Genomic DNA, 26,567 nt, shown 5'->3' with positions numbered 1-26,567 from the left:
TATTTTAGTATCTCTCTGAACTCACTGATTTAAACTTATTTGATGTATTTCAGTCCATTGCAGTCATTCTTATTGATGCTCAAATCATCTCATCTTGGACCCATGGGAGTGTCTTCAAGTTGACTCCTGAGTCCTTTTGACAAGACCCGAGTATATATAATATTTCCTTGCTTTCTGGTACTGACTGAATGGTCAATGAAATTAACCTTGAAATTATCTTACATTTTATGGCCCAAATCTGAAATCAGTTATTTTTCCAAGAATACCTAATTTATTTTAATGAAAAATGCTATTTCAGCTCAGTTCAGTTTAGTTCAGTCACTTGGTCGCATCTAACTCTTTGTGACCCCATGAACCGCAGCACGCCAGGCCTCCCTGTCCATCACCAACTCCCAGAGTCCACCCAAACCCATGTCCATCGAGTCAGTGATGCCATCCAACCATTTCATCCTCTGTCGTCCCCTTCTCCTCCGGCCCTCAATCTTTCCCAGCATCAGGGTCTTTTCAAATGAGTCAGTTCTTCGTATCAGGTGACCAAAGTATTGGAGTTTCAGCTTCAGCATCAGTCCTTCCAATGAATATTCAGGACTGATTTCCTTTAGAATGGACTGGTTGGATCTCCATGCAGTCCAAGGGACTCTCAACAGTCTTTTCCAACACCACAGTTCAAAAGCATCAATTCTTTGGCACTCGCATCAGGTGGCCAAAGTATTGGAGTTTCAGCTTCAACATCAGTCCCTCCAATGAACATCCAGGACTGATCTCCTTTAGGATGGACTGGTTGGATCTCCTTGCAGTCCAATGGACTCTCAAGAATCTTCTCCAACACCACAGTTCAAAAGCATCAATTCTTTGGCGCTCAGCTTTCTTTATAGTCCAACTCTCACATCCATACATGACTACTGGAAAAACTATAGCCTTGACTAGACGGACCTTTGTTGGCAAAGTAATGTCTCTGCTTTTTAATATGCTATCTAGGTTGGTCATAATTTTCCTTCCAAGGAGCAAGCGTCTTTTAATTTCATGGCTGCACTCACTATCTGCAGTGATTTTGGAGCCCAGAAAAATAAAGCCAGCCTCTGTTTCCCCATCTATTTACCATGATGTGATGGGACAAGAGGCCGTGATCTTAGTTTTCTGAATGTTGAGCTTTAAGCCAACTTTTTCACTCTCCTCTTTCACTTTCATCAAGAGGCTCTTTAGTTCTTCACTTTCTGCCATAAGGGTGGTGTCATCTGCATATCTGAGGTTATTGATATTTCTGCCTGCAACCTTGATTCCAGCTTGTGCTTCCTCTAGCACAGCATTTCTCATGATGTACTCTACATATAAGTTAAATAAGCAGAGTGACAGTATACAGCCTTGATGTACTCTTTCTCCTATTTAGAGATTACAGTTTTGTGCTTGCAGTGTTTGTTGTATTGCATTGATCATTGTTTGTAAGCCATTTTAATAGATACAGGTAAGAAATCCTTTTTTCCCTAAAAATATATAATAAATGCATACTTTTTTTTTTTCAATTCAAATTTAGGACTATAGAGTTTTTACTTAGCCTCTTGGATCTTACTTTATATATTTTTTTCTCTATGTGGTTTTAGATTCTCTCTCTTTTTTAAAAATCTCTTTATTTGGCTGCAGTAGGTCTCATTTGCAGCATATGGGATCTTTAGTTGCAGAATCTTTGGTTGAGGCACGTGAACCCCTAGTTGCAACATGTGGGATCTAGTTCCCCGATCAGGGACTGAATCCGGGCCCCCCACGCTACATTGCGAGCTTAGAGTCTTAGCCACTGGACCACCAGGGAAATCGCCAGTTGAGGTTCTTGATGTTTGTTTCTCAGTTAGAAGTTGGTTCCCACATGCCCTCACCCTCATCATTTCCCCAAATTGTCTCTTATCAATTGTCTCTCATCAATTTTCCCATCCCCAGACCTACATATGTGTTCCCACCTAGGGAGTAGGGCAGGTGGACCTAGACCTGGTGGGCCTAGAGTGTAGGTAGGAAATTGAGCCGAACGTTGTTTTAGGACTCTTTGTGGTAGGGTCTGTACCCATCTAAAATGGAAATGTTCACATGTTCTGTCACTGTGTTAGTGGTCCGTGGGCAGCAAGACTAATCCCAGATGTACTCACTGATGGTTCTGTTGTTCCAATCCCTGTCTTGAGAGGCTTCTGGGCCTGGTGGGAAGAAAATAGCATTTGGAGACAAACAAATCTGTGTTTATGTTATACCATATCCTTAGGTCATTCTCTGAGTCTCTCAGCAAGCTGCTTTTTCTTCTTGTTCTTAGCTTTCTTATGTGTCAAATGGAGATGGTGAAACAATCCCACAGATTTGTTGGGTAAACTTAATGTTTAAGCATAAGGGAATTATCACAAAATTAAAGAGCTAATAGAGATGATAGTATGCTAAGATTATGTAATTTTCTCTAAATCTGTACATTTTTTTTCAGATTTTATACACAGATAACTTTAAGTTACTAGAATGTAAGCTCAAGGAAGGTGGGACTTTTGTTTGTTTACTGCTCTGTCTATAAGGCTTAGAACAGTGTCAGACATGTATTTTTAAGGACAAACGGGCAGTCAAATATTTGTTCAGTGAACAGATTAATCCCAGAAGTTGATGTTTAAGTAGGTAAAAGCAGCTGCCAGTCTAAAAGCCAGAATTTTCCACTTTAAATTTTATTTCTCCCTTAATTAAAAAAAGGAAACCTCTTTAACAACAGTCTGAAGTGATAAACTACAAATATGAAAAGATTTGTTTTTTCCCAAGTATTATATTCACCTTTATGTTGACTTTCTCTTCCTGTGTTCCAGATCCCTTAATTTCTCATTTTCATTCATTAAAAATCTGTTCTAAGGTCAATTTTAAAACTGCAATCTTATCTGATTCCAAGCTGGCTATACCCCGTGCATTCCATTTTTTCCCTTTTTTTTTAATTGTGGAAAAATACACATAATATAAAATTTACCATCTCAACCATTTTTAAGTGTCCAGTTCAGTGGTTAAATACATTCATAATATTGCATAACCATCACCAACATCCATCTGTATAACTTCTTTCATCTTGTGAAACTGAAACTCTGCCCATTAAGCAGTAATTCCTTATTACTCCCTCCCTCTAACCCTAACAATTACCATTCTACAGCTGTCTGTCTCTATGATTTTGACTATTCTAAGTATCTCATACAAGTGGAAACATACAGTCTTTGTCTTTTTGTAGCTGGCTTAGCAATGAACATAACGTCTTCAATGTTCATCCATGCTGTAGTATATGTCACAATTTCCTTCCTTTTTTGAGGCTGAATAATATCCCATTACATGGATATACCACATTTTGTTTACCAATTTATCTGTCAGTGGACATTTGGATTTCTTCCACGTTTAGCTAATGTGAATAATACCGTTATAAATATAAACGTACAAAATTCTCAAGACCCTATTTTCAATTACTTTAGGTATATAGCCAGAAGTGGAATTGTTGGATCATGTGGCAATTTTATTTTTAATTTTTTGCAGAACCTTCATAATATTTTCCAGACAGTAGCTATATCATTTTACATTCCCACCAACAGGGCACAAGGACTCCAGTCATTCCACATCTTTGTCAGCACTTGTTATTTTCTGTTTTTTTTTTTTTTTTTTAAGTAGCCATTCTCATGGATGTGATATAGTATCTTATTGTAGTTTTGATTTGTATTTCCCTCGGAGCTCAGTTGGTAAAGAATCTACCTCCTGTGCAGGAGTCCACCCTCAGTGCAGGAGACCCGGGTTTGATCCCTACATTGGGAAGATCCCCTGGAGAAGGAAATGGCAACCCACTTTAGTATTCTTGCCTAGGAAATCCCATGGGCAGAGGAGCCTTGCGCACTACAGTCCATGGGGTGGCAAGAGTTGCACACGACTTAGCGACGAAACCACCATTAGTGATGTTGAGCATCTTTCCATGTGTTTCTTGATCATTTATATATCTTCTTTGGCAGAATATTTATTCAAATCCTTTCATCATTTTTAAATGAATTTGTGGTGTTCTCTAGGTGGCTCTAGTGGTAAAAAACCTGCCTGCCAATGCAGGAGACATGGGTTCAATCCCAGGGTTGGGAAGATCCCCTGGAGGAGGGCATGACAACCCACTCCAGTATTCTTGCCTGGAGAATCCCATGGACACAGGAGTCTGGCAGGCTACATCCATTGGGTTGCAGAGTCAGACACAACTGAAGCGACTTAGCATACACACTGTATATTCTGGATATTGATCCCTTGTCAGACATATGGTTTTGAAAATATTTATTGTGTGGGTTACCTTTTTACTTTATTGGTATTATTTTTTATACACAAAAATTTTTTATGGAGTCCAGTTTATCTACATATAGTTTTATTGCCTGTGCCTTTGGTATCATATCCAAGAAATCAAATCCAGTATCGTGTAAGTTTTGCCCTATGTTTTTTCCTAGTAGTTTTATAATTTCAGATTTTACATTTAGATCTTTGATCCATTTTGAGTTAGTTTTTGTATAGGGTGTTAGGTAAAGGTCCAACTTCATTCTTTTGCATGTGGATATCCAGTTTTTCCAGCACAAATTATTGAAAATACCCCATTCTTCTCCCATTGAATGATCTTAGCACCCTTGTCAAAAATCAATTTACTGTATATGTAAGGGTTTTATTTCTGGGTTCTTCATTCTAATCCACTGGTCTATATGTCTATCTTTATGTCAGTACCACACTGTTTTGATCATTGCAGCTTTGTAGTAAAGTTTGAAATCAGGAAGTATGAGTCCTCCAGCTTTATTCTTCTTTTTCAAGATTGTTTTGGCTATTCAGGATCCCTTGAGAGTCCATATGAATTTTAGGATGAATTTTTCTATTTTTATAAAAAAATTTCCTCAAAATTTTAAAGTAAAACTACCATATGATTAAGTGTGCAATAGCATTGTGTCTGAAAATTATACATAATTTTAAAATATTTTATTGCTAAAAGAATGTTAACCATCATCTTACAGTGCAGGGTTGCCACAAACCTTCAGTTAGAAAAAAATGCAATATCTGCAAAGTGCAATAAAGTGAAACACAATTTTAAAAAAAGAGGTGAAATATCTATACACTGAAATCTATAAAACACTGATGAAAGAAACTGAATAAGATGAAAATAAATGGAAATATGTCCTGTGTTCATGTATTGAAAGAATTAATATTGTCAAAATGTCCATACTACCCAAAGTAATTTACAGATTAAATGCAATCCCTATCAAAATTCCAGTGATGGTTTTTCATAGAAATAGGAAAAACAATCTTAAAATTTGTACAGAATTGTAAAGGATCTCAAATAGCTACAGCAATCTTGAGCAAGAAGAACAAAGCTGGGGGGCATCACATTTCCTAATGTCAAATTATATTGCAAAGCTATTGTAAATCAAAACAATATTGTACTGGCATAAAGACGGACACCTAGGCCAATGGAACAGAATAGAGAGCCTGGATATAAGGCCACACATATTCAGTCAACTAATCTTAAACAAGTGAAGCAAAAGTTGTTCAGTCATGTCCGACTCTTTGTGACCCCATGGACTATACAGTCCATGGACTTCTCCAGGCCAGAATACTGGAGTGGGTAGCTGTTCCCTTCTCCAGGGGATCTTCCCAACCCAGGGATTGAAGCCAGGTATACCACATTGCAGGCGGATTCTTTACCAGCTGAGCCACCAGGGAAGCCCGAGAATACTGGAATGGGTAGACTATCCCTTCTCCAAGGGATCTTCCCATCCTAGGAATTGAACCAGGGTCTCCCTTATTGCAGGCGGATCCTTTACCAGCTGAGCTACCAGGGAATCCCCAATCTTAAACAAAGGATCCCAGAATACACAGTGGGAAAAGGATATTCTGTTCAATAAATGGTTCTGGAAAAACTGGATTCTCACATGCAAAAGAAAGAAATAAGACCCTTATCTAACCCCATACAAAACAATTCTGTGTTGTTTGAAGACCAGAGGCCATAAAACTCCTAGAACTAATGATTTGGAGGGAGGGAGTTATGATACCAAAAACACAGGACAAAAGCAAGAACAACTGCATTAAATTTAAAAGTTTCTCCTCAGCAAATGAAACAAAAGAATACAAAGGCGTCCTATGAAATGGGAGAAAATATTTGCAAACCATGTATCCATAAGGTATTAACATTCAAAATATACTAAGGAACTCATACAACTTTGGCAAAAAAAAAAATCCAGCTTCAAAAATAAACATTTTTTCCAAGAAGACATAGAAATGGCCGCCGATAGTTATATGAAAAGGTGCTCAAAATCACTTATCAGGGAAATGCAAGTCAAAAGTACAATGAGATATCACCTTACGTCTGTTAATGTGGCTATTATCAAAAAGTCACAAGATAACAAGTGTTGGCAAGGATGTGGAGAAAAAGGAACCCTTATACCCTGTTGGTAGAAATGTAACTTGGAACAGCCACTATGGAAAACAGGATGACAGTTCCTCAAAAAATTAAGAATAGAGCTACCATATGATCCAGTGATCCCAATTCTGGGTATATATTGAAAGGAAATGAAATCAGAATGTTGAAGAGATATCGGCACTCTCACATTCATTGCAGCGTTCACCTCAACAGCCAGGAAATGGAAACAATCAAGTGTCCACGGTAGTTTAGTGGGGTAAAGAAAATGTATTAATAGCACACACATGTACACACACATACGTGTGCACCCTGGAATATTATTGACCTTAAGGAAACTACTATTTGTGACCACGCGAACCTCGTGGACATTGTGCTGTGTGCTGTGCTCAATCTTATCTGACTCTTTTGCAACCTTATGGTACTATAGCCTACCAGGCTCCTCTGTCCATGGATTTTCCAGGCAAGAATACTGGAGTATTTGCCATTTCCTTCTGCAGGGGATCTCCTCAACCCAGGGATTGCACCTGCGTCTCCTGAGTCTTCTGTATTGGCAGGCAGATTCTTTACCGCTGACCCACGGGGGAAGCCCTCATGAACATTAACCAAGTGAAATAAGCCAGGCACAGAGAGATAAATACTGCATGATCTCACTTATATGTGGAATCTAAAAAAGTCTAACTCACACAAAGAGAAGAAGAGTGATTACAGGGGCAGAGGGAAGGAGGAAAAGAAGTTGTTGGTCAAAGAGAACAAACTTTCAATTATAAAATGAGTAAGTTCTCCATGTACAGCGCGATGACTTTACAGTTAATGATGTATTGTAAATCTGAAATTTACTAAGAAAGTAGATCTTAAGTATTCTTACCACACTCACAAAATTAATGGTGTGAGGTGAGAGACGTTAATTAACTTCATTGTAGTAATCATTTCACAATGTACACATATATCAAAACATCACATGTATACCATAAATATACATAATTTAAAGATATATATATACATGTATTTACATATGTATATATTTATTTGGCTACACTGGGTCTTAGCTGCAGCACAGGGGATCTTTAGTTGCGGCATGTGGGTTCTAGTTCCCTGACCAAAGATTGAACCTGGACCCACTGCACTGGGAGCATGAAGTTTAGCCATTGGACCACCAGAGAAGTCCCTACAATTTTTACTTGTCAATCATACCTCCTTAAAGCTGGAAAAATAATAAAAAATTTTAAAATAAGTCTGTGTAATAATTCCATCATCTGGGTCATCTCAGGGTTGACATCTATTGTCTTTTCCCTTGGGAAATGGTCAGATTTGTGCGTGTGTGTGTGTGTGTGTGTATGTGTGTGTAAGTGCTGAGTTATGTTGGATAGTATCCTGGAAAATTTGAATATTATGTCTTGAGACTCAAGATCCTGTTAATATCCTCTGGAGAATGTTGAATTTGTTTGCTTATTTTGTTTTAACAGACCATCAACCTGGTTGAGTTCAGATGGAAAATTTTGTCATATCTTCTATGGGTGTGGTTAGTGTTAGTTCAATTTTCACAGCCTTTGTGATGCTATTTGGGTTAGCATGTGCCACCCCAGGGTTAGTCTGTGGCTTGGGAAGTTGTTTCTACACTGTTCAGTTTTCAAAGCCTTGCTGTGCTTCTTTGCATTCGTTCCATACTTGTGTAGTTCAGAGGTGAGCCTCCAGGTTGTGAAGGGGAAATTGGTATTTCCTCCATCCTATTTGGGGGGAGGAGTAGGCATAGGAGCTCCTTTTCCTGGTCCTTGAGAAATAGGAGATTTCTCCTGGAGTTTTTTTTATTTAGTGCTTGTTGTACAGTTCTATGATTTGGCTTATTCTTGGACCAGAGACAAAGGAGGGAAAAAATATGTGACACTCATTCTCTCCATTATAAGTCATTGTTCAAGTTAAATACCCATTCTGACTGCTGCTATTTACTTTTCAAAGTCCTCAGGTAGTTGCTTTTTGTATTCTATCCAGAGATTTTAGCTAATTAGTGAGGATTGGTTATATGTCGTTAGCTTACTCCACCTTGGCCAGTAACAGACGGTGTCTCTTCATTATTTTTGACACTTTATTCCTCTATATAAATTGTAGAGACTTCCCTGGTGGCCTAGTGGTTAAGATTGCACTTCCAATGCAGGGGGTGTGAGTTTGATCCCTGGTCAGGGAACTAATATCCTATATGCCGCCTGGCACAGCCAAATAAATATAGAGTAAAATCTTTGCTAGCTTTTGTGAAAAAAAAAAAAAAAGTTTATATTTTGATTGGAATTGCATTGAATCTATAAATTTGGGGGAGAAATTCCATACTGAGTATTTATGCCCATGAACATAGAATATTTCTGCTTTTATTTAAGACGTTTAATGTTGTTTATATTTACTTCTTGATGTCATAAAGTTTTTGTTGCTATTGTGCTATCTTTCTTTTTAAAATCCACTTTCTGTTTATTGTTTTGTATAGAAATCCAGCGTTTTCCCCAAACGTTTATTTTTAGATAAACTTTTATTGAAGTATCACATATTAAGGCATGTGCAAATCATAATTATGGCTAGATAAATTGTCACAACGTGAGCATGCTATCCTGACTTCTGACACCATAAATTTGTTTTGCCTGTTCTTATAAATAGAATTATATAGTATGTACTCTTCTGGGCCTGGCTTCCTTCATTCAAAATATTTTTGAGATTCATCCAGATTGTTGCACATACCTGTAATTAACTCTTTACTGTTGTCTCCTCATTATATGAATATACTCTCACTTATTAATTCTACTGTTGAAAGATATTTGAGCTGTTCTCAGGTTTTGGCCGGAGAAGGCAATGGCACCCCACTCCAGTACTCTTGCCTGGAAAATCCCATGGATGGAGGAGCCTGGTGGGCTGCAGTCCATGGGATCGCTGAGGGTCGGACACGACTGAGTGACCTCACTTTCACTTTTCACTTTCATGCATTGGAGAAGGCAATGGCAACCCACTCCAGTGTTCTTGCCTGGAGAATCCCAGGGATGGGGGAGCCTGGTGGCTGCCGTCTATGGGGTCGCACAGAGTCGGACATGACTGAAGTGACTTAACAGCAGCAGGTTTTGGCAGTTATGAATATTGCAGCTATGAGCATTCTTGGATGTGGTTTTTGGCGCACTTATGTACACATTTCTGTTAGATAATCACTTTGAAAAGGGTGATAACGTATGAGAATATTTAAAGTATGTGGTACATTCAACTAGTTTTCTGAAGCGGCTGTAGCGATCCGTGTTCCTACCAGCAGTGTATATGAGTTCCAGAAGTTTCTACACATGCCATTATTTGGTTTAATCAGTCTTTTTCATGTTTGCTTGTCTAGTGGATATATAGTGGTATCTTATTGTGGTGTCCTTCAAAATATTTTATTGTGAAAAAATTCTTAAGCATACAGAAATGTTCAAAGATTTATACAGTGACCATCCATATACCCATCAACCTAGATTCTACAGTTAACATATTACCTTACTTGATTTATCACATATACACCCATCTGTTCTCATTTGTGGTTTTAAATTACATTTTCTTATTGATGAATGAAGTTGAGCATTGAGTATCTTTTCCTCTTTCTTGGCCATTTGTATATCTTCTTTGATAATATGCCTGTTTGAGCTTTCTGTTCCCTTCCCTCCACTTTTTCCCTTCCTGCCTTTTGTTATTTATTTGTGGGTGTTTTTTTAAAAATAAATTTTAGAGGAAAAACATGCCCTTTTTGGTTGTGTATTTTGTTGCTGTAACAATAACTACAAACTTAGTTGCTTAACACAATATGAATGTATTATCTTACAGTTCTGCAGGTCAGAAATCTGAGATCAGTTTCACTGAACTAAAAGCAAGTTGTCAGCAGGCCTGTGTTCTTTACATAGGACCTAAGCTTTGCCATTTCCTAGCCTTTTCCACATACTAGGATTCATCTACATTCCTTGAATCATGGCTCCTTTCTACATATTCGAAGGATATCACTCCGATTTCTGCTTCTGCTATCCTATTTCCTTTTGTGATTTGGAACCTGCTATCTCCTTCTTTCCCTTACAAGGACCCAGTAAGTACATTGTGTCCATCATGTGTAAGTGGAGTGAAGTCGCTCAGTCGTGTCCGACTCATTGCAACCCCGTGGACTGTAGCCCGCCAGGCTCCTCTGTCCATGGGATTCTCCAAGCAAGAATACTGGAGTGGGTTGCCATTTCCTTCTCCAGGAATTGCCATTTCTCTTACCTATGTGTCTATCATAGATAATCCCAAATAATCTCCCCGTTTCAAGATCCATAATTTAATCACATAGAAATGTGAGGTAACATATTGGCAGGTTCCAGGCATTAGGATGTGGATATCCTGGAAGAGGGCATGATTCTGTCCATCATGTACGTTGCAGATATCTTCTGTGACTTGTCTGTGTTTACTCAATTAATGGTAACTTTTGATTGAAAGACACTTCTATTTTTAATTTTGTCCAATATGTCAAACTTTTCCTTTATGACTAGTGCTTTTTGTGCACTACTGTCTAAGAAATCTGTGCCTACCCTCAAGTCATACAGGTATTCTCCTGGGGTTTTCATCTTAAATCTTGTTGTTTTACCTTTTATATAACTACAGTCTGCTGTGAATATATTTTTATTTAATGTGTGAAGTTGAGGAGGCCGAGGTTCATTTATTTCTGTATAGATATCCAATTGCGCAAGCAACTAGTCATTTATTGAAAGCAGTGTCCTTTCTCTACAGCTTTGCAGTGCCATCTTTGTTGTAAATCAGGTGTCTGTATATGTGTGAGTGTGTTTCTGAGCTCTCCCACTGGTATCCAGAGAATTTTCTGTGATAATGGAAATTTTTATATCTGTCCTTCTAATATGGTATCCATGTGTCTACTAAGCATTTGATATGTGGCAGTATGACTGAGGAACTAAATTGTTAATGTTACTTAGTTTTAATTTAGATAGTCCCTGGCTAGTAGTTATCACACTGGACAGCGTAGCATATTACTCCATTGATTTATTTGTGCCGTAGATCCTTCTATCAATACCATACTCTTTTAATGACTATATCTTTATAGTTAGTCTTTCCATTTTTTCTTCTCCATCAAGATTGTGTTAACCAGTTTAGGCTTTTCATATACACTTTAGAATTCGCTTGTTGATTTTCTCAAAGACCCTGATGTGATTTTAATAAGAACTGTATTGAATCTATAGATCAAATTGGGCAACATGGATGTTGTTAGACTACTGAGACTTCCAATTCATGAGCATGTTAGGGCTTCTTTATTCTCTCAACAACATTTTATAGTTTGTGTGTGTGTGTGTAAAGGTCTTGCTTATTTTTCGTTATAAAATTATTCCTCATAAAATTATTTTAAGCCTTTTGGTATTGTAGATGGTATTGTTTTAAGTTATTATTTCCTAGAGATCTTTTCTAGAGTGGAGACTCCATATTCTTACCACATAAGGATAAGAAGGTTGGGGAGGCCTCAGGGGTTTTTTGCAGGATTAATCTCGTCTTCCCTTTAGCTCATAAACCTAAAGTCTGCAGTTCTTAATGTCCTTAAGGTCAACGAGGAAGAAGGCCCCATCCCTGCAGAAGCAGGAATTAGAGTTCACCCAGGATGACAACTGTTAATGAAGACACGGAGTCTCAGGAAGAGAAATCTCAGCTGTCTGTACCTTCAACTTCCATATCCCTCACTGCTACTACCTCAGCTTACCAGTTAGTGTCCGAGATACCTACTGAGGAGAGCCAGAAGTTTGACCTGTCAGAACACGTTTGGTCTGATGAAGATAATGAAGACATACTGGAGACCCCAAACAAAGATGGGCCAAAGTATGAAGCCCCCCATGAACGGCCAATCTGGGCCAATAAAACTGAGTATCTCCTGGCCCAGGTGGGCTTCTCTGTGGGGCTGAGCACCATCTGGCGCTTTCCTTATCTGTGTTTTCACAATGGAGGTGGTAAGCCTGGGGACCAGAAATCATGGACCCACAAGGGGGTGAGGAGCCAGAGACCTGTCCTGGCTACTCTGGGGTCCCTGAGATATGTAGGGGCTGAAGATTTGGGAAACTGACCTAGGCAGGGGCCAGGTACCTGAACCCCTGGAACCTTGGGAGGGTGGGAGCAGGATATCTGAATACTTAGTTTCATAAGAACGGTGAAGCTAGAGGCCTGGGTCAAGGCGAGAGAGACTAGGTATCTTGGTCTCCCAGGAATTGGGGTCTAGACACCTGGGACTGTGAGGGATGTGGAAGCAGTTGACCCTTGATGCCTGTGGCCCTGAGGGAGGTCACTGGTGGGGAACATGTCTTCCTGGACCTATGAAGAAGTCCAGGCCAGATGGCTGGTTCTGAGACCTCCTCCTTGAATCCCTGCACAGGCAGTTTTCTCATCATCTACATCCTGATGATGTTTTTGGTTGGGATTCCTCTCCTCTTCCTGGAGATGGCAGCTGGTCAGAGGATGCGTCAGGGCAGCATTGGTGTGTGGAAGGTCATCAGCCCCTGGATTGGTGGTGTAGGGTATACAAGCTTCATGGTAAGGAGCCCTGGGCTGCCCAGGCCTACCCTTTACACCCCATCCCCATCCTAACCCTCATCCTGGAATGGGTCCCATGACTTCGCTTCCAAGAGTGAAGTCTGTTCGGTTCCCCAGCTCTCCCTCCGGCTAGCCTACCTTTTTCTCATCTCCAGAACTCTTCATGGTCCCTAGGTGTGCATCATCGTGGGCTTGTACTACAGTGTGCTCATGGCATGGAATCTCTTCTATTTGGTTCAGTCTTTCCAGTCTCCACTACCTTGGTTATTGTGCCCCCTATCAAAGAATTCCAGTATTGGTGAGAAGTGAGGGAAGAAAAGGGTAAATGGGAGGGCTGAGAGGACAGAGGAATGAAGTAGGAAAAGGATCCTTGGGAGAATATGATGAAATGGGACTGGAAGGAGTGGGTGGATGTGAAGAAGGGGGAGGCACACCTGGCCTTGCAGTTTCCTCCATGGCCAGTTCACCTCAGATTCTGAATGCGCACGGACCAGCCCCACCACATACTTCTGGTACCGGAAGGTATTGAAGGCCACAGATGAAATTGAGATAGATGGGAAACCAGTCATGCATTTGAGTGCCTCTGTCCTTGTGATCTGGTTAATCATCTGCATCTCCATGATCAAAGGGCCAAAGTCCACTGGGAAGGTGAGCTACCCTCTGACTTACTAATGTGGTGGACTTCCTTCTATCTGAGATCCCCTAATATTCTCCTAACTTGATGCCTATACATCTCCAACTTCTCATTCCCTCTAATCTGACCTCCCTCTGATTCCCAATAGCCTTTGATCTTACTCTACAGACTTCTGCCTCTGCTGAACTTTTCTTTGTGAATCATACTTCCTACTCAGATGCTGTATATCTCAGTACTCCTTCCCTACATCATCCTTTTCTCTCTTCTTATCCGGAGTCTCACGATGAAAGGCGCATATTTTGGCCTCAAGAATTTGTTGGCTGCCAAGGTAAGGCATCACCCACTCTTTAAGTCTCTTATCCAAATAGTAGGGTTAATAGTCTGATAGAAACCCTCCTAGCTCCCTCTTTCACTCCCTTCTCATCTTCTATTTCCATCATGGCTTGTCTCTCCCCTCTATGTATCCCCATTTACATGGTACTTTTCCTTCTCAGGTACCAGCCCTGTATTCTGTGGAAGTGTGGCGCCGAACAGGAAACCAGCTCTTTTTGTCCTTGGGCCCCGGCTTTGGCAGCTTCACAGCAATCAGCTCGTATATCCCTCGGTCCAATAACTGTGTCATTGATGCCTATGCTGTGGCTTTTCTCAACTTGCTTGTTTCACTAACTACCACAGTGTTTGTATTTGCTGTAATGGGCCACTTGGCCACAAAAAACAACGAAAAATGTTACTTGATGTGAGCCCAATCTTTCATATGGAGATCATCACAAAAACCAGTCTTAGAAATAGCCCACACAACTCCAGTCTAGGCTCCCATCACTCAAGGAAGTTGGCTGTCAATATGGGGTCCTCCAATTGGAGCATCCTAAACCTTAGAAACACCTGAATCCTACCACCTCTGTCTCTTTCAGAGATGCTTTTCTAAACTAGGAAATTCCCAAAGTTGGAAGTTTTCAAAAGTGTGTTCACCCCATTCTTAACTGGAGGCTGCCATGGACAAATTAGAGGATACTTTCAGCTGAACCATTAGACAAAAAAAGGTCCTGCTGCACCAGGGTCCCCATAGCCTGTTTTTTATAGCCATAGTCCCCATTTTCTTCTCCTATAATGTTCATTCCAAAAATGCTCGTCAGACGTTTATAAAAACATCTCCTATCTACCAGCCCCTGTGTTGAGCTCTGTCAGCACAGCCAATGGTAAACTAGACTACCATCCCTGACTTCAAGAAAATGAGGAAGCAAATAGTAAACAGATAATCACAAACTAGATGAGGACTAGTGGTAGGGATGATGAATGGACACAGAGGAGGGAGCTACTAACTGGGAGAAGTCAGAGAAGGTTTCCTGGTAGAGGCAATCCTGAGCTGAGTTTGTTTCCTGACAAGTAATCACTGGGAGTGTTCTTTCAAGTGTTTCCAATTCACAGACCCGTTTATAAAAACATGCTATTTTTAAAAAAATTGGCCTATACCATACTACTTTTCTGCAGTTTGTTGCTTTGCCCTCATAAGAGATCATGAACAGATTTCCATGGGAGTAAATAGTACAGTGAGTGAGTCAGGATTTGGAGGAATTTGCTAAGTGGAGAATGTTCAGGGGGTGGAATTGGGGTAGACTAAGTGCGGCTAGAATAGGATAGTTCTAAGCAGAGAGAACATCAGGGACCAAGACACTAAGACAATCGAGAGAGCGTGGCAAGTTGAAAAAGGCTTAGTAATTGAGGACAGCTGAAGTACAGAAGGTTGAGAGAGTTGTGAGTAAAGAAGTTGAAGAGGCCAGCAGGTCAAGAAAGCTGGGAAGCCATAACATTATCCTGAGATTGTCCAGTAGGAGGTAAAAATCTGAAAACCCTCAATGGTACTGTAGGAAAGACCCCTCCAAGAGTCTGCCTCAGTCAGAAATTCTCTGGCCTCACACAAACATTTCTGTGATTATGAAAATAGGTGTCATGCAGGATCCTGGATACCTAGGATTCAGTGCAGGCCTTACTTTAATCAAATCAAAAACTTTAGGCTAGTAATTTCCCTCTTCATCTAGAGGCTGAGGGAGGAGGTTATCATCAAAGGCCAAATGGTTCTATATAATTCTACTCCTGTCCCCAGGAATGCTGAAAAAGTGATGGATCTGGTCATTGCCCAGGTCCTGCCGCCTGAGGCCCACCCTCCAGACAGTCTGTACCATGATCCGAGCTCTATCTACCCCAAGTGGCTCAACAACCTCCCTGAATACATCAAAAGCAGAATCCTACCCAATTTGACCGATTGCGACTTGTCTAAGGAATTGAATAAGGTAGGTAGGGGGTTGGGGATAGGGCTGTAGAGTTCCCCTTAAAGCCCCCAGAGCACCAGAAACTTCCACATTGCTTAGATGTCTGTAGAATTCAGAAAGGCGATTCTCAGAAGCATCTTGGACAACCAAGACCAAGATTCATAGTATCCTTTTGTGATAAGGCAGTTGTAGCCTTTGTAGCACAAAGCACTAGAATTCATATAAGCTTCTTTACCCCAACCCCAAAGAGTTGCTAGACCAGGAGGAAATCTTCATGCCTCAAGGCCAAATGAGTATAATAATAGCCATGAACAGGGCTACAGATAGTTTTCTAGGGGAGAGGATGGAAACAGAGTTAGGGCTCCCCAGACTGAGCTCAGAGCCCTCACCGTTCTTTCCTTCATTCACAGGTTATGATCGGTCCAGGTGTGGTCATTGTGACGTTTAGTGACATCGTCTCTTTGTTTTCTGGACCCACCTTCTGGTCCATCGTTACCTTCCTGTTGCTGGTGAACCTGGGGCTGAGCACTGTGATAGGAATCATACAAGGCATCATCACCCCTCTCCAGGATACCTTCTCTTCCCTCAGGGAGCATTCAAAGCTGCTCACAGGTACTCGGACCTATGACTCTACTCCCACCTATGGCCATCATTTACTGTAACCCCAATGGGACTTACACAGCACAAGTTCGGTACTGATCTTGATTTATATCTGATGTTTCTCTCCAGTGGGTGTCTGTGTGCCTATGTTCCTGGGCAGCCTCCTTTTTGTGAGGCCCTCCGGCAGCTACTATGTGAACCTGCTGGATGACTACTGGGTATCTCTGCCCCTTTTCTTCATCGTCATCCTGGAGACCATCGCCATGGCCTGGATCTATGGGGCCAGGAGGTGATGTCCCAATCCCAGGATTTCCTGCCACACAACTAAGAGTCCCTTTTGCTCTCACTGCCAGGCTCTTATCACAGGGCATATGGAGAGATCCCAAGAGGGTGGGAAAAAAGAAGAGCATGCTGGTTCCAGGGGAATATCAATATAAAGAGGGAAAGTGGCGAGCAGTCTAGATCAAGTCCTAGGGGCTCCTGAGCTCTTCTTTCAACCAGGGTAGTGTGGACATCTGAAATGTGTAATCCCTTGCTTCTGAAAGCTTGCTCTGGATCAGTGGCATTGGCAGCACCTGGAAGCTTATCAGAGATGCAGACCCTCGGGCTCCACCCCAGACCTTTGGGTCTGTATCTGTGTTTTAACAGGAACCCCAAGTGATTCATATGCACACTACCATTTGAGAGGCCCCGTGTAATCCAAGGGTGGCCGTGTTTATAGGTGATAGTGACCCTTGGCATCAATTTGTTCATTCATGCAACCAGTCACTCTCAAATATTTCTTAGAGCCTCCTATGTGCCAGACAGGCCTTGTGGTGAGTACTGGGGGATACTGAGATAAATTAAATTTAGTTTCTGCTCTCAGAGTCCAAGGAGAAAGACATATCCTTGAGCAGGATGGAGGCAACTGAGGGCACTCTAGAAACACAGATTTTTATCTAAAGAAGATCGAAGAGTCAGTCAAGGAGAGGATGCATGAATAGAATATAGAAAGATGAAGGAGAAGTTTGTCAAGGGAGAGAAAGAGAGAAGGGTGTTCTAAGCAGAAGGAACCTGAATTGTATGTATTGGGATTAAGAAGGTTCACCAAAGAAAGCTGGATGTGTGGGCTTAAAGAACCTACTTTCAGAAAATTGGGCTTTTATCCTGAAGGGTGATGGAGGAGAGAGATTTAAAAGAAAAACCCTGGGATGGGACAGAAACCAGACTGAAAGTGGATGAATTAGTGGCAAGAAGGCTGGTTGTGGAGGTGTGAACAGAAAGGTTTAAGAAATGTTAAGGGTTTTCTCCCAGGTTAGGTTTGGACTGACCCCCACACCAAGGCTGGGTAAGGCTTGAATGGGCCTCCCAAAGTCTTGTGACCCTTCCTCCCAGGTTCCTTACAGACCTGAGTATCATGATGGGCCACCCCATCTCCCCCATCTATCGTTGGCTGTGGTGTTTTCTGTCTCCATTTGTGCTGCTAGTCCTGTTTTTAAGCACCCTGATTCACCTGTCTGTGAAGGAGATCACCTACTTGGCCTGGGACTCAAGAATTGTGAGCCTCCCTTCCCAGACCCCTCTAAGGAGTGGACATGAGACTTTTCAGTCCACTTTTTTTCCTCCCCACTCCCACTCCTAAATCCACTCTTACAACTAGGACACACTCATCTGATTCCCTGGGGATTCATTTATTTAGTCTGTGGCCTTGGTTTGTCTCCTATCCCTACCCTCTTCAGCCTTCCACTTCAGAGAACCTGGGCATTCTAAACCTTCTTCCCTTTTCTCCATAGTCACATGAGGTGACCCGAATTTATCCATCATGGGCTAAAGCCTTGCTTATATTCCTCGTCGTCATCACCGTCCTGCCTGTCCCTGTCTACTTCTTCTACACCGTCATCATTCGGGTGGCTTCTCCTGTCTCCATGAGCCACAATACGGCCATAATAACCTTCCAACCTGAAGCTAAGGGGGACTCACCGAAGGTTGGTCCACGGCTTCAGGTGAGGCAAAAAAGACAAAAGATTATTAAAATGGATAAACCAAAAACAGAGGGAAAACTTTCTTTCCTGTGAATAATTCCTATTGGAAATAAAGACTTGGTTCATTTGGCACAACATCACTCCTTTATCAAGGTGGAACTCTCTGGTTGGCAACTTGTATTAGAAGAGGCAAATGCAGAAACTGCTAATGTAACTGGACCCAAATACTAGTTTTCCTGGACTGGCAGAGTTTTTCTGGCCTGATAGGGATTAACATTAGCAGTCATTCCCTGTATTTCCCATACTTTCCCTCACCAGACCTATAACAATGGTGTTCTTGACTTCTGGTATTTGGTTAATGGTAAATGCTGATACTACTTCTCCTAGGCTACTTTCCTCTTGGAATTGGTCTGTATAAGGTCTGGTCCCTATGAAATCAGGGCAAAAATAATCCTGGTAAATTAATCAGTTCAGTGAAACTTTACTTTTGTCATAAAGAAAATCCCAGTTTCCAGTATTGCCTCCCATTGATTGTTAAATTCAAATGCTAGAACCCCAGGTTCTCTCTTCCTGGTTCTTCCTATAAGTACATTAGGCTAAATAGAGTAGAGTCACTGATTATGGCAAAGTAGTTAACTATCTGCTAATTGGTGACCTTGTCAATATCTTTTAAATACCAAGGGGCTTAAAACTTCACAACATTGTATTTTCTACTAAGGTGGTCTGGGAGTTTGGAAGAAGGATATTTGGCAGGGAATGAGGGGGACAGTAGAGGCTGACTACAGAAACTGAAGAAAACCCAAGGAGGACTCATTCTGGGCAATGTGACAAAAAAATAAGACAAAACACACTTTATTACAAGACACCTAAATGTAGCATAAAATATATCAACCATCCTCTTCAAATGTGTAAATGAGCTTAGAATAAATTAGAAGAAATCTTTAAGAGGCCAAAAATTAATTCTAAACTTGAATTAAGATAGGTAAGGTAGTAAAGCTAGTGATCACTTTGGGGGAATTGCCACTGTCTGGTAAGTTAGGGATTTTGATTTCAAAGGCTAGGTGAAGACAAAGCCTTGGTTCCATGAAAGAAAAAGAAACCCCTGTACATAGAAAGCTTAAGGACTGTACTCTCTGTGAAAGAGTTAAATAACAATAAAATGCATATGTCTGTTGCTGTCTTTGATAGGAGAGAAATAGTTTAGTTTTTGAGAATTTGTAACTCTTACGTGGAATTTTGGTTCAAATTCACACAACTGGCATAATCTGAAAAATCCAAGTTGGGATGAGCATAAAAGGTGTCTGGTGGATAGCACCTTGCCCCAGCACCTGTCATAAGTACATATAAATAATCTCGGGGAAACACAACTTCTACCAGGCTTCACAGGATTCCCACCAATAAACTACCAATGAACATGGGATAACAAAAAGAAATCACAAAATATGCAAGGAAATGAGGCACCCTAAAGGGAGGATTAACATCCACAATGAGCAGAATCAGACCTGCAAAAACCTTATATATCAGAATTATCAAGTAAATAATATAGAATAAATGTGCTGAATATATTTAAAGACAAAAAGAAAGAGCTGAAATTAAGAATGAGGAGCAAGAGATTCTCAGAAATGATCAGGGTATTTGAAAAAGGACCAAAAAGAACTTTTAGAAATGAAAAAATCGTTTGGATTTAAAACATCAATGGGTAGGTTAAACAACAAATTAAAAAACTAAGAAGAGAGACAAATCTAAAGGGAGCATAATGATGTAGCACAGAGAAACCATGGCATTAAAAATATGAGTTTAAACCTAAGTGTCCATTGACAGATGAATGGATAAAGATGTGGTACATATATACAATGGATATTACTCATCCATAAAAAGGAATGGAACTGGGTCATTTGTAGAGATGTGGATGAACCTAGAGTCTGCCATACACAAGGAAGTAAGTCAGAAAGAGAAAAACAAATATCCTATATTAATACACATATGTGGAATCCAGAAAAATGGTACAGATAAACCTAGTTCCAGGGCAGGAATAGAGATGCAGACAGAGAATGGACATGTGGACATACAGGGGAAGGTGGGATGAATTGGAGGATTGGGTTTGACATAAATACACTACTGTGTGTAAAGTAGATAGCTAATGGGAACCTGTGGTATAGCACAGGGAGCTGCTCAGCTTGATGCTCTATGGTGACCTAGATGTGTGGGACTGGGTGTCGGGGGAGATTCCAAGAGGGGGGAGGATATATGTATGCATGTAACTGATACATATAGCTGATTTATGTCATTGTGAAGCAGAAACACAACATTGTGAAGCAATTATATTCCAATAAAAACAATATGAGTTTAAGAGACATGGAGGATAGTGGGACAAAGTTCAACACACCTCTAATAGGAATTCCAAAAAGAGACCTTTGAAAGACTACGGGAGAGACAGTATACAAAGACAAATAAAAAGATGACCATATTCCCCAAATCAAGGAAAGACTCAAATCCTTGGACTGAGGAAACATAACAAATGGAAAAGATTAAATAAAAGGAAACTGCAGTATGCCCAAAATAAAGAGCAACCAGGCAGAAAAGACATTGCCTATAAAGTATCAACAGAAACAATAAAAATCTATTATTAGGACTGGAAAAGAGTTTTATTTGAGCCAAACTGAGAGCTACACCCCTGGAAATACAGAGTCAAGAAGCACTTGAATTGTGTTCTGCTAGACTACAAGATGGAGGTGGCTTATAAAGGCAAAAACTGCAAAACTATATAAGTTTTTTTTATCAAGATTATAATCAGAGGCTGCAAGAAATAAAGATGCTTATTAAGCAAGGATTGGTTGGGGCCCAAAATGGTTGCCTAGTTTTACGGGAAGACCTTGAGATCTCAGGTTGCAGCTGACAGCTGCTAGCCGACACTGTTTTGAGAATGGCTGGTGGTGTCTTTGAGTCTGATACAGTCCAGAAAATTCAAGTTCTCAGTTGATGGAGGAACCTGTCTGAAACCATATCCACAATGGCCATCCAGCTCCAATTTGGATGCCTGAACTGCAATTACTCCATTTTTACTTTTTAAAATGCATTATTTTCTTTAATGGTTAAAGCAGATGTACAATGACTCGAAGGACATGAGTTTGATCAAGCTTCGGGAGTTGCTGATGGACAGGGAAGCCTGGCATGCTGTAGTTCGTGGGATGGCAAAGAGTCGGACATGACTGAGCGACTGAACTGAACTGAGCCACATATGTTTGATAGGCCACAGGCGGGCTGTTTTGGTTATCATAAAGCTTAAGTTACATCATGTATAAGTTAGAATGACTTGCATGTACCTCAATATGTGAAAATTTCTTCCATCAAAAGGAATGACAGGACTTCCCTGTTGGTGCAGTGGATAGGAATCCGCCTGCCAATTCAGGGGACACAGGTTTGATCCCTGCTCCAGGAAGAAGCCACCACAGGAAGCCCTCGCAACGCAACGAAGAGTAGCCCTGCTCTCGGGAACTGGAGAAGGGCCCTCCTACAGCAGCAAAGACCCAACGCAGCCAAAAATAAATAAATAAAATGTACAAAAAGGAATGACAGTCCACAGCTGGTTTCTTATCAACTGCAAGAGAATCCAGGGTACAGCAGAAGAGTATCTGCCAAGAGGTGAAAGTAACCGTCAACTTAAAAACGTAAATCCAGCAAAACCAATTTCTCCAGAACAAAGCAAAATAGAGATTTTTCAGGGAAGCGCAACAGTTTTCCACCCACAAATCTTTGGTAAAAAATATACTTCAAGGAGGACTTCCCTGGTGATCCAGTGGTTAAGAATCCGCCTGCCAGTGCATGAGACACAGGTTTGATCTCTGATCCAAGAAGATTCCACACGCTGCAGGGCAACTAAGCCTGTGCATTGTAACCACTGAAGCCCAAGTGCCGTAGAGCCCATGCTCTACGCAGAGTCCACAGCAATGAGAAGCCTGTGCACTACAACTGGAGAGTAGTCCTCAAACATGGTGATGAAGACCCAATGCAGCAAAAAATCTAATAATTTTTTTTGATTAAAAACAATTTTTTTAACTTTAAAAAAGAATATATCTCAAGGAGTAGTAAAATGATCCCAGAAGGCAGGTCTGAGACCTGAGACAGAAGAAATGCTGAGCCAAGAAAATGATGATAATGTGGGTAAATGTAAACACATACTAAGTCTTATAAAGCAATAATAGCAATAGTTAATTTGTATGGTTAAAAAACTGACAAATAGCTAAAATACCGGGCAGCTATATATAATACATAGCTAGAGATGGAGAATGATGCACTCAGCAGAACGATAAACACTGATCTTTAGACGCCGATAAAAATGCATGTTAAAATTTCAAGGGTAACTACTAAAAAAGGAACAACTTATAATTTCTGTATTGCTGCTGCTGCTAAGTCACTTCAGTCATGTCCAACTCTGTGCGACCCCATAGATGGCAGCCCACCAGGCTCCTCCATCCCTGGGATTCTCCAGGCAAGAACACTGGAGTGGGTTGCCATTTCCTTCTCTGATGCATGAAAGTGAAGTCGCTCAGTTGTGTCCGACCCTCAGCGACCCCATGGACTGCAGCCTTCCAGGCTCCTCCATCCATGGGATTTTCCAGGCAAGAGTACTGGAGTGGGGTGCCATTGCCTTCTCTGAATTTCTGTATTAGCTAAGGTAAATAATGATGGCCTCTCTAACAGATCAAACAAAATCTCAGTGACTTCCAACAATCAAATTTTATTTCCTGCTTACACCAGAATACAGAACAATATAGCCTGGAATGGGGGTGGTGCTCTTTCTTTCATCTTAGGGCTCTTCCCTCCTCTAGGTTCTGGAGTTCTTTCCAGTGAGCTGGTGCACGTGGAAAGAGAATGAGTTTTATGGGCCAGATGTGAAAGTGAAGCATGTTACTTTTGTTCACACTCTATTCACCAGAACGAGAAGGCTGCAAGAACCGGGCAACACTGATCTTAGAAAACACTGGTAACTGCTGCTGCATTCACACACCAGCAGCGGGGGTGGGAATCAGTCCAAAAGAATGCAGAACAAAATATCAAAAGCTAATAAAGAAAAAGTGGGACAAGCAGAAGATAAAATATTAGAAATAAATCCACACATACTAGTAATTGCAATTATTTACACATGGACTAGTAAAAAGGCCAATACTGAAGATTGAATTGTTTTAAATCCAGCTCACTGCTATTTATGTGTTGTTGTTCAGGCACTCAGTCGTGTCTGACCCTTTGCGACCCCATGGACTGCAGCATGCCAGGATTCCATGTTCTTCACTATCTCCTGGAGTTTGCTCAAACTCATATCCATTGAGTGCATGATTCCATCCAACCATCTCATCCTCTGTCGCCCTCTTCTCTTACCCTCAATCTTTCCCAACATCAGAGTCTTTTCCAATGAGTCAGCTCTTCCCATCAAGTGGCCAAAGTATTGGAGCTTCAGTTTCAGCATGAGGCCTTCCAATGAGTATTCAGGGTTGATTTCCTTTAGGACTGACTGGTTTGATTTCCTTGCTGTCCAAGGGACTCTCAAGAATCTTCTCCAACACCACAGTTCAGTTCTTCAGCGCTCAGCCTTCTTTATCGTCCAACTTTCACATCCATACATGACCATTGGAAAAACCATAGCTTTAACTAGACAGACCTTTGTCAGCAAAGTAATGTCTCCGCTTTTTAATATGCTGTCTAGGTTGGTCATAGCTTTTCTTCCAAGAGAAAGTGTCTTTTAATTTCATGGCTGCAATCACCATTTGCAGTGATTTTGGAGCCCAAAAAAGTAAAGTCTTTCACTGTTTCCATTGTTTCCCCATCTATTTGCCATGAAGTGAGGGGACCAGATGCCATGATCTTCTTTGTAGTGGGAATTCCCGATAATGTAATTTCACATAATGGAATTCTGTCACCTCCATTAGCTTTGTTCGTAGTGATGCCTCCTAAGTCCCACTTGACTTTGCACTCCAAGATGTCTGGCTCTAGTCCAGTGATCACACCATCGTGGTTATCTGGGTCATTAAGATCTTTTTTGTACAGAAAAGCTATTCTGTACACAGAATATTCACAGAAATAGCACCTGGGAAAACAGCATATATTAAGAAACTATGTTAATGATTATCTTTCACTTTTTTCCTAAGAATAATTGCCTTATTACAAACCCCAAGGCCAGACCCAGAAGGGAGTATGACTGGGATCATGAAAGCAAGGTCCTTGGAACACCGGGTCGGCGCCAGGCATTTACGCTGCCTACGCACTTGTTAATTCCTGAGACTAGCCCAGGAGGGAAAGGTCTGGGGTAAACACAAGGAAATCTGGACTATGTCAGCGTAGTCCATGACATTTAGGAGTACGTGATTAACACAGCATGAGTCTTGAAAAAAAGAAAATCTGAGAAAGTCTTGTAGTCTGCAATTAGGAATAAGAGCTGGACTCAGAGTGGACTCTGCACCTCAGAATCCACTCAGTTGGACTCTGTCCAACAGAGGTTGCAGGTCCCTGGACCCATTGCAACAGATTTCGTGTTCTGTCTTCATTCTCGTTGCTCGCTCCTGGACCAATTAGGGCAACACTTAGTTTTTTGAAAGTTGAGTTTTAAGCCAACTTTTTCACTCTCCTCTTTCACTTTCATCAAGAGGCTCTTTAGTTTTTCTTCACTTTCTGCCATAAGGGGTATCATCTGCATATCTGAGGTTATTGATATTTCTCCTGGAAATCCTGATTCCAGCTTTTGCTTCATCCAGCCTGGCATTTCTCATGATGTACTCTGCATATAAGTTAAATAAGGAGGGTGACAATATACAGTCCTGACATACTCCTTTCCCGATTTGGAACCAGTCTGTTGTCCAATGTCCAGGTCTAATTGTTGCTTCTTGACCTGCATACAGATTTCTCAGGAGGCAGGTCAGGTGATCTGGTATTACCACTTCTTTAAGAATTTTCCACAGTTCGTGTGGTCCACACAGTCAAAGGCTTTGGCTTAGTCAATAAAGCAAAAGTAGATGTTTTTCTGGAACTCTCTTGCTTTTTTAATGATCCAACAGATGTTGGATCCAGCAATTTGATCTCTGGTTTCTCTGCCTTTTCTAAATCCAACTTGAACATTTGGAAGTTCAGGGTTCATGTACTGTTGAAGTCTGGCTTGGAGAATTTTGAGCATTACTTTGCTAGCATGTGAGATGAGTGCAATTGTGCAGTAGTTTGAGCATTCTTTGGCATTGCCTTTCTTTGGGATTGGAATGAAAACTGACCGTTTCCAGTCCTGTGGCCACTGCTGAGTTTTCCAAATTTGCTGGCATATTGAGTGCAGCACTTTAAGAGCAGCATCTTCTAGGATTTGACATGGCTCAACTGGAATTCTGTCACCTCCATTAGCTTTGTTCGTAGTGATGCCTCCTAAGTCCCACTTGACTTTGCACTCCAAGATGTCTGGCTCTAGTCCAGTGATCACACCATCGTGGTTATCTGGGTCATTAAGATCTTTTTTGTACAGTTTTTTTTTTATGTATTTTTGCCACCTCTTCTGTTTCTGTTAGGTCCATACCATTTCTGTCCTTTATTGAGCCCATCTTTGCATGAAGTGTTCCCTTGGTATCTCTAATTTTCTTGAAGAGATCTCTAGTCTTTCCCATTCTATTGTTTTCCTCTATTTCTTTGCATTGTTCACTTAGCTCATAGTTTCATTGAGTTAGACAAGGCTGTGGTCCATGTGATCAGTTTGATTAGTTTTCTGTGACTGTGGTTTTCATTCTGTCTGCCCTCTGATAAGGATAAGAAGCTTATGGAAGCTTCCTGATAGGAGAGACTGACTGATGGGGAAACTGGCTCTTGTTCTGATGGGTGGGGGCATGCTCAGTAAACCTTTAATCCAATTTTCTGTGGATGGGCAGGGCTGTGTTCCCCACCCTGTTGTTTGACCTGAGACCAAACTATGGTGGAGGTAATGAAGATAATTCAGGAAATGAAGATCATGGCATCTGGTCCCATCACTTCATGGCAAATAGATGGGGAAACAGTGGAAACAGTGTCAGACTTTATTTTTTGGGGCTCCAAAATCACTGCAGATGGTGACTGCAGCCATGAAATTAAAAGACGCTTACTCCTTGGAAGAAAAGTTATGACCAACCTAGATAGCATATTGAAAAGCTTTGCCAACA

At 41.0% G+C, this 26,567-nt stretch overlaps 1 protein-coding gene across 1 annotated transcript; it reads left to right on the top strand.

Annotated features, from left to right (window-relative positions):
• Positions 1-13,291: 13,291 nt before the first annotated feature.
• Positions 13,292-18,540, top strand: LOC104995644 (orphan sodium- and chloride-dependent neurotransmitter transporter NTT5-like). Its single transcript, XM_010849596.1, has 6 exons — positions 13,292-13,908; positions 14,075-14,316; positions 15,682-15,868; positions 16,258-16,459; positions 16,577-16,736; positions 18,220-18,540. Exons 1-6 carry the CDS (start codon positions 13,798-13,800, stop codon positions 18,230-18,232), a joined length of 915 nt encoding a protein of 304 aa, XP_010847898.1. The 5' UTR covers positions 13,292-13,797; the 3' UTR covers positions 18,233-18,540.
• The last annotated feature ends 8,027 nt before the right edge of the window (positions 18,541-26,567 follow it).

The sequence above is a fragment of the Bison bison genome, unplaced genomic scaffold (assembly GCF_000754665.1).
Source record: "Bison bison bison isolate TAMUID 2011002044 unplaced genomic scaffold, Bison_UMD1.0 scf7180017864285, whole genome shotgun sequence".
NCBI classification, from domain to species: Eukaryota; Metazoa; Chordata; class Mammalia; order Artiodactyla; family Bovidae; genus Bison; species Bison bison.
The sequence above is the reverse complement of the archived record's forward strand: the minus strand, read 5'-3'. Positions and strand labels throughout refer to the sequence as shown.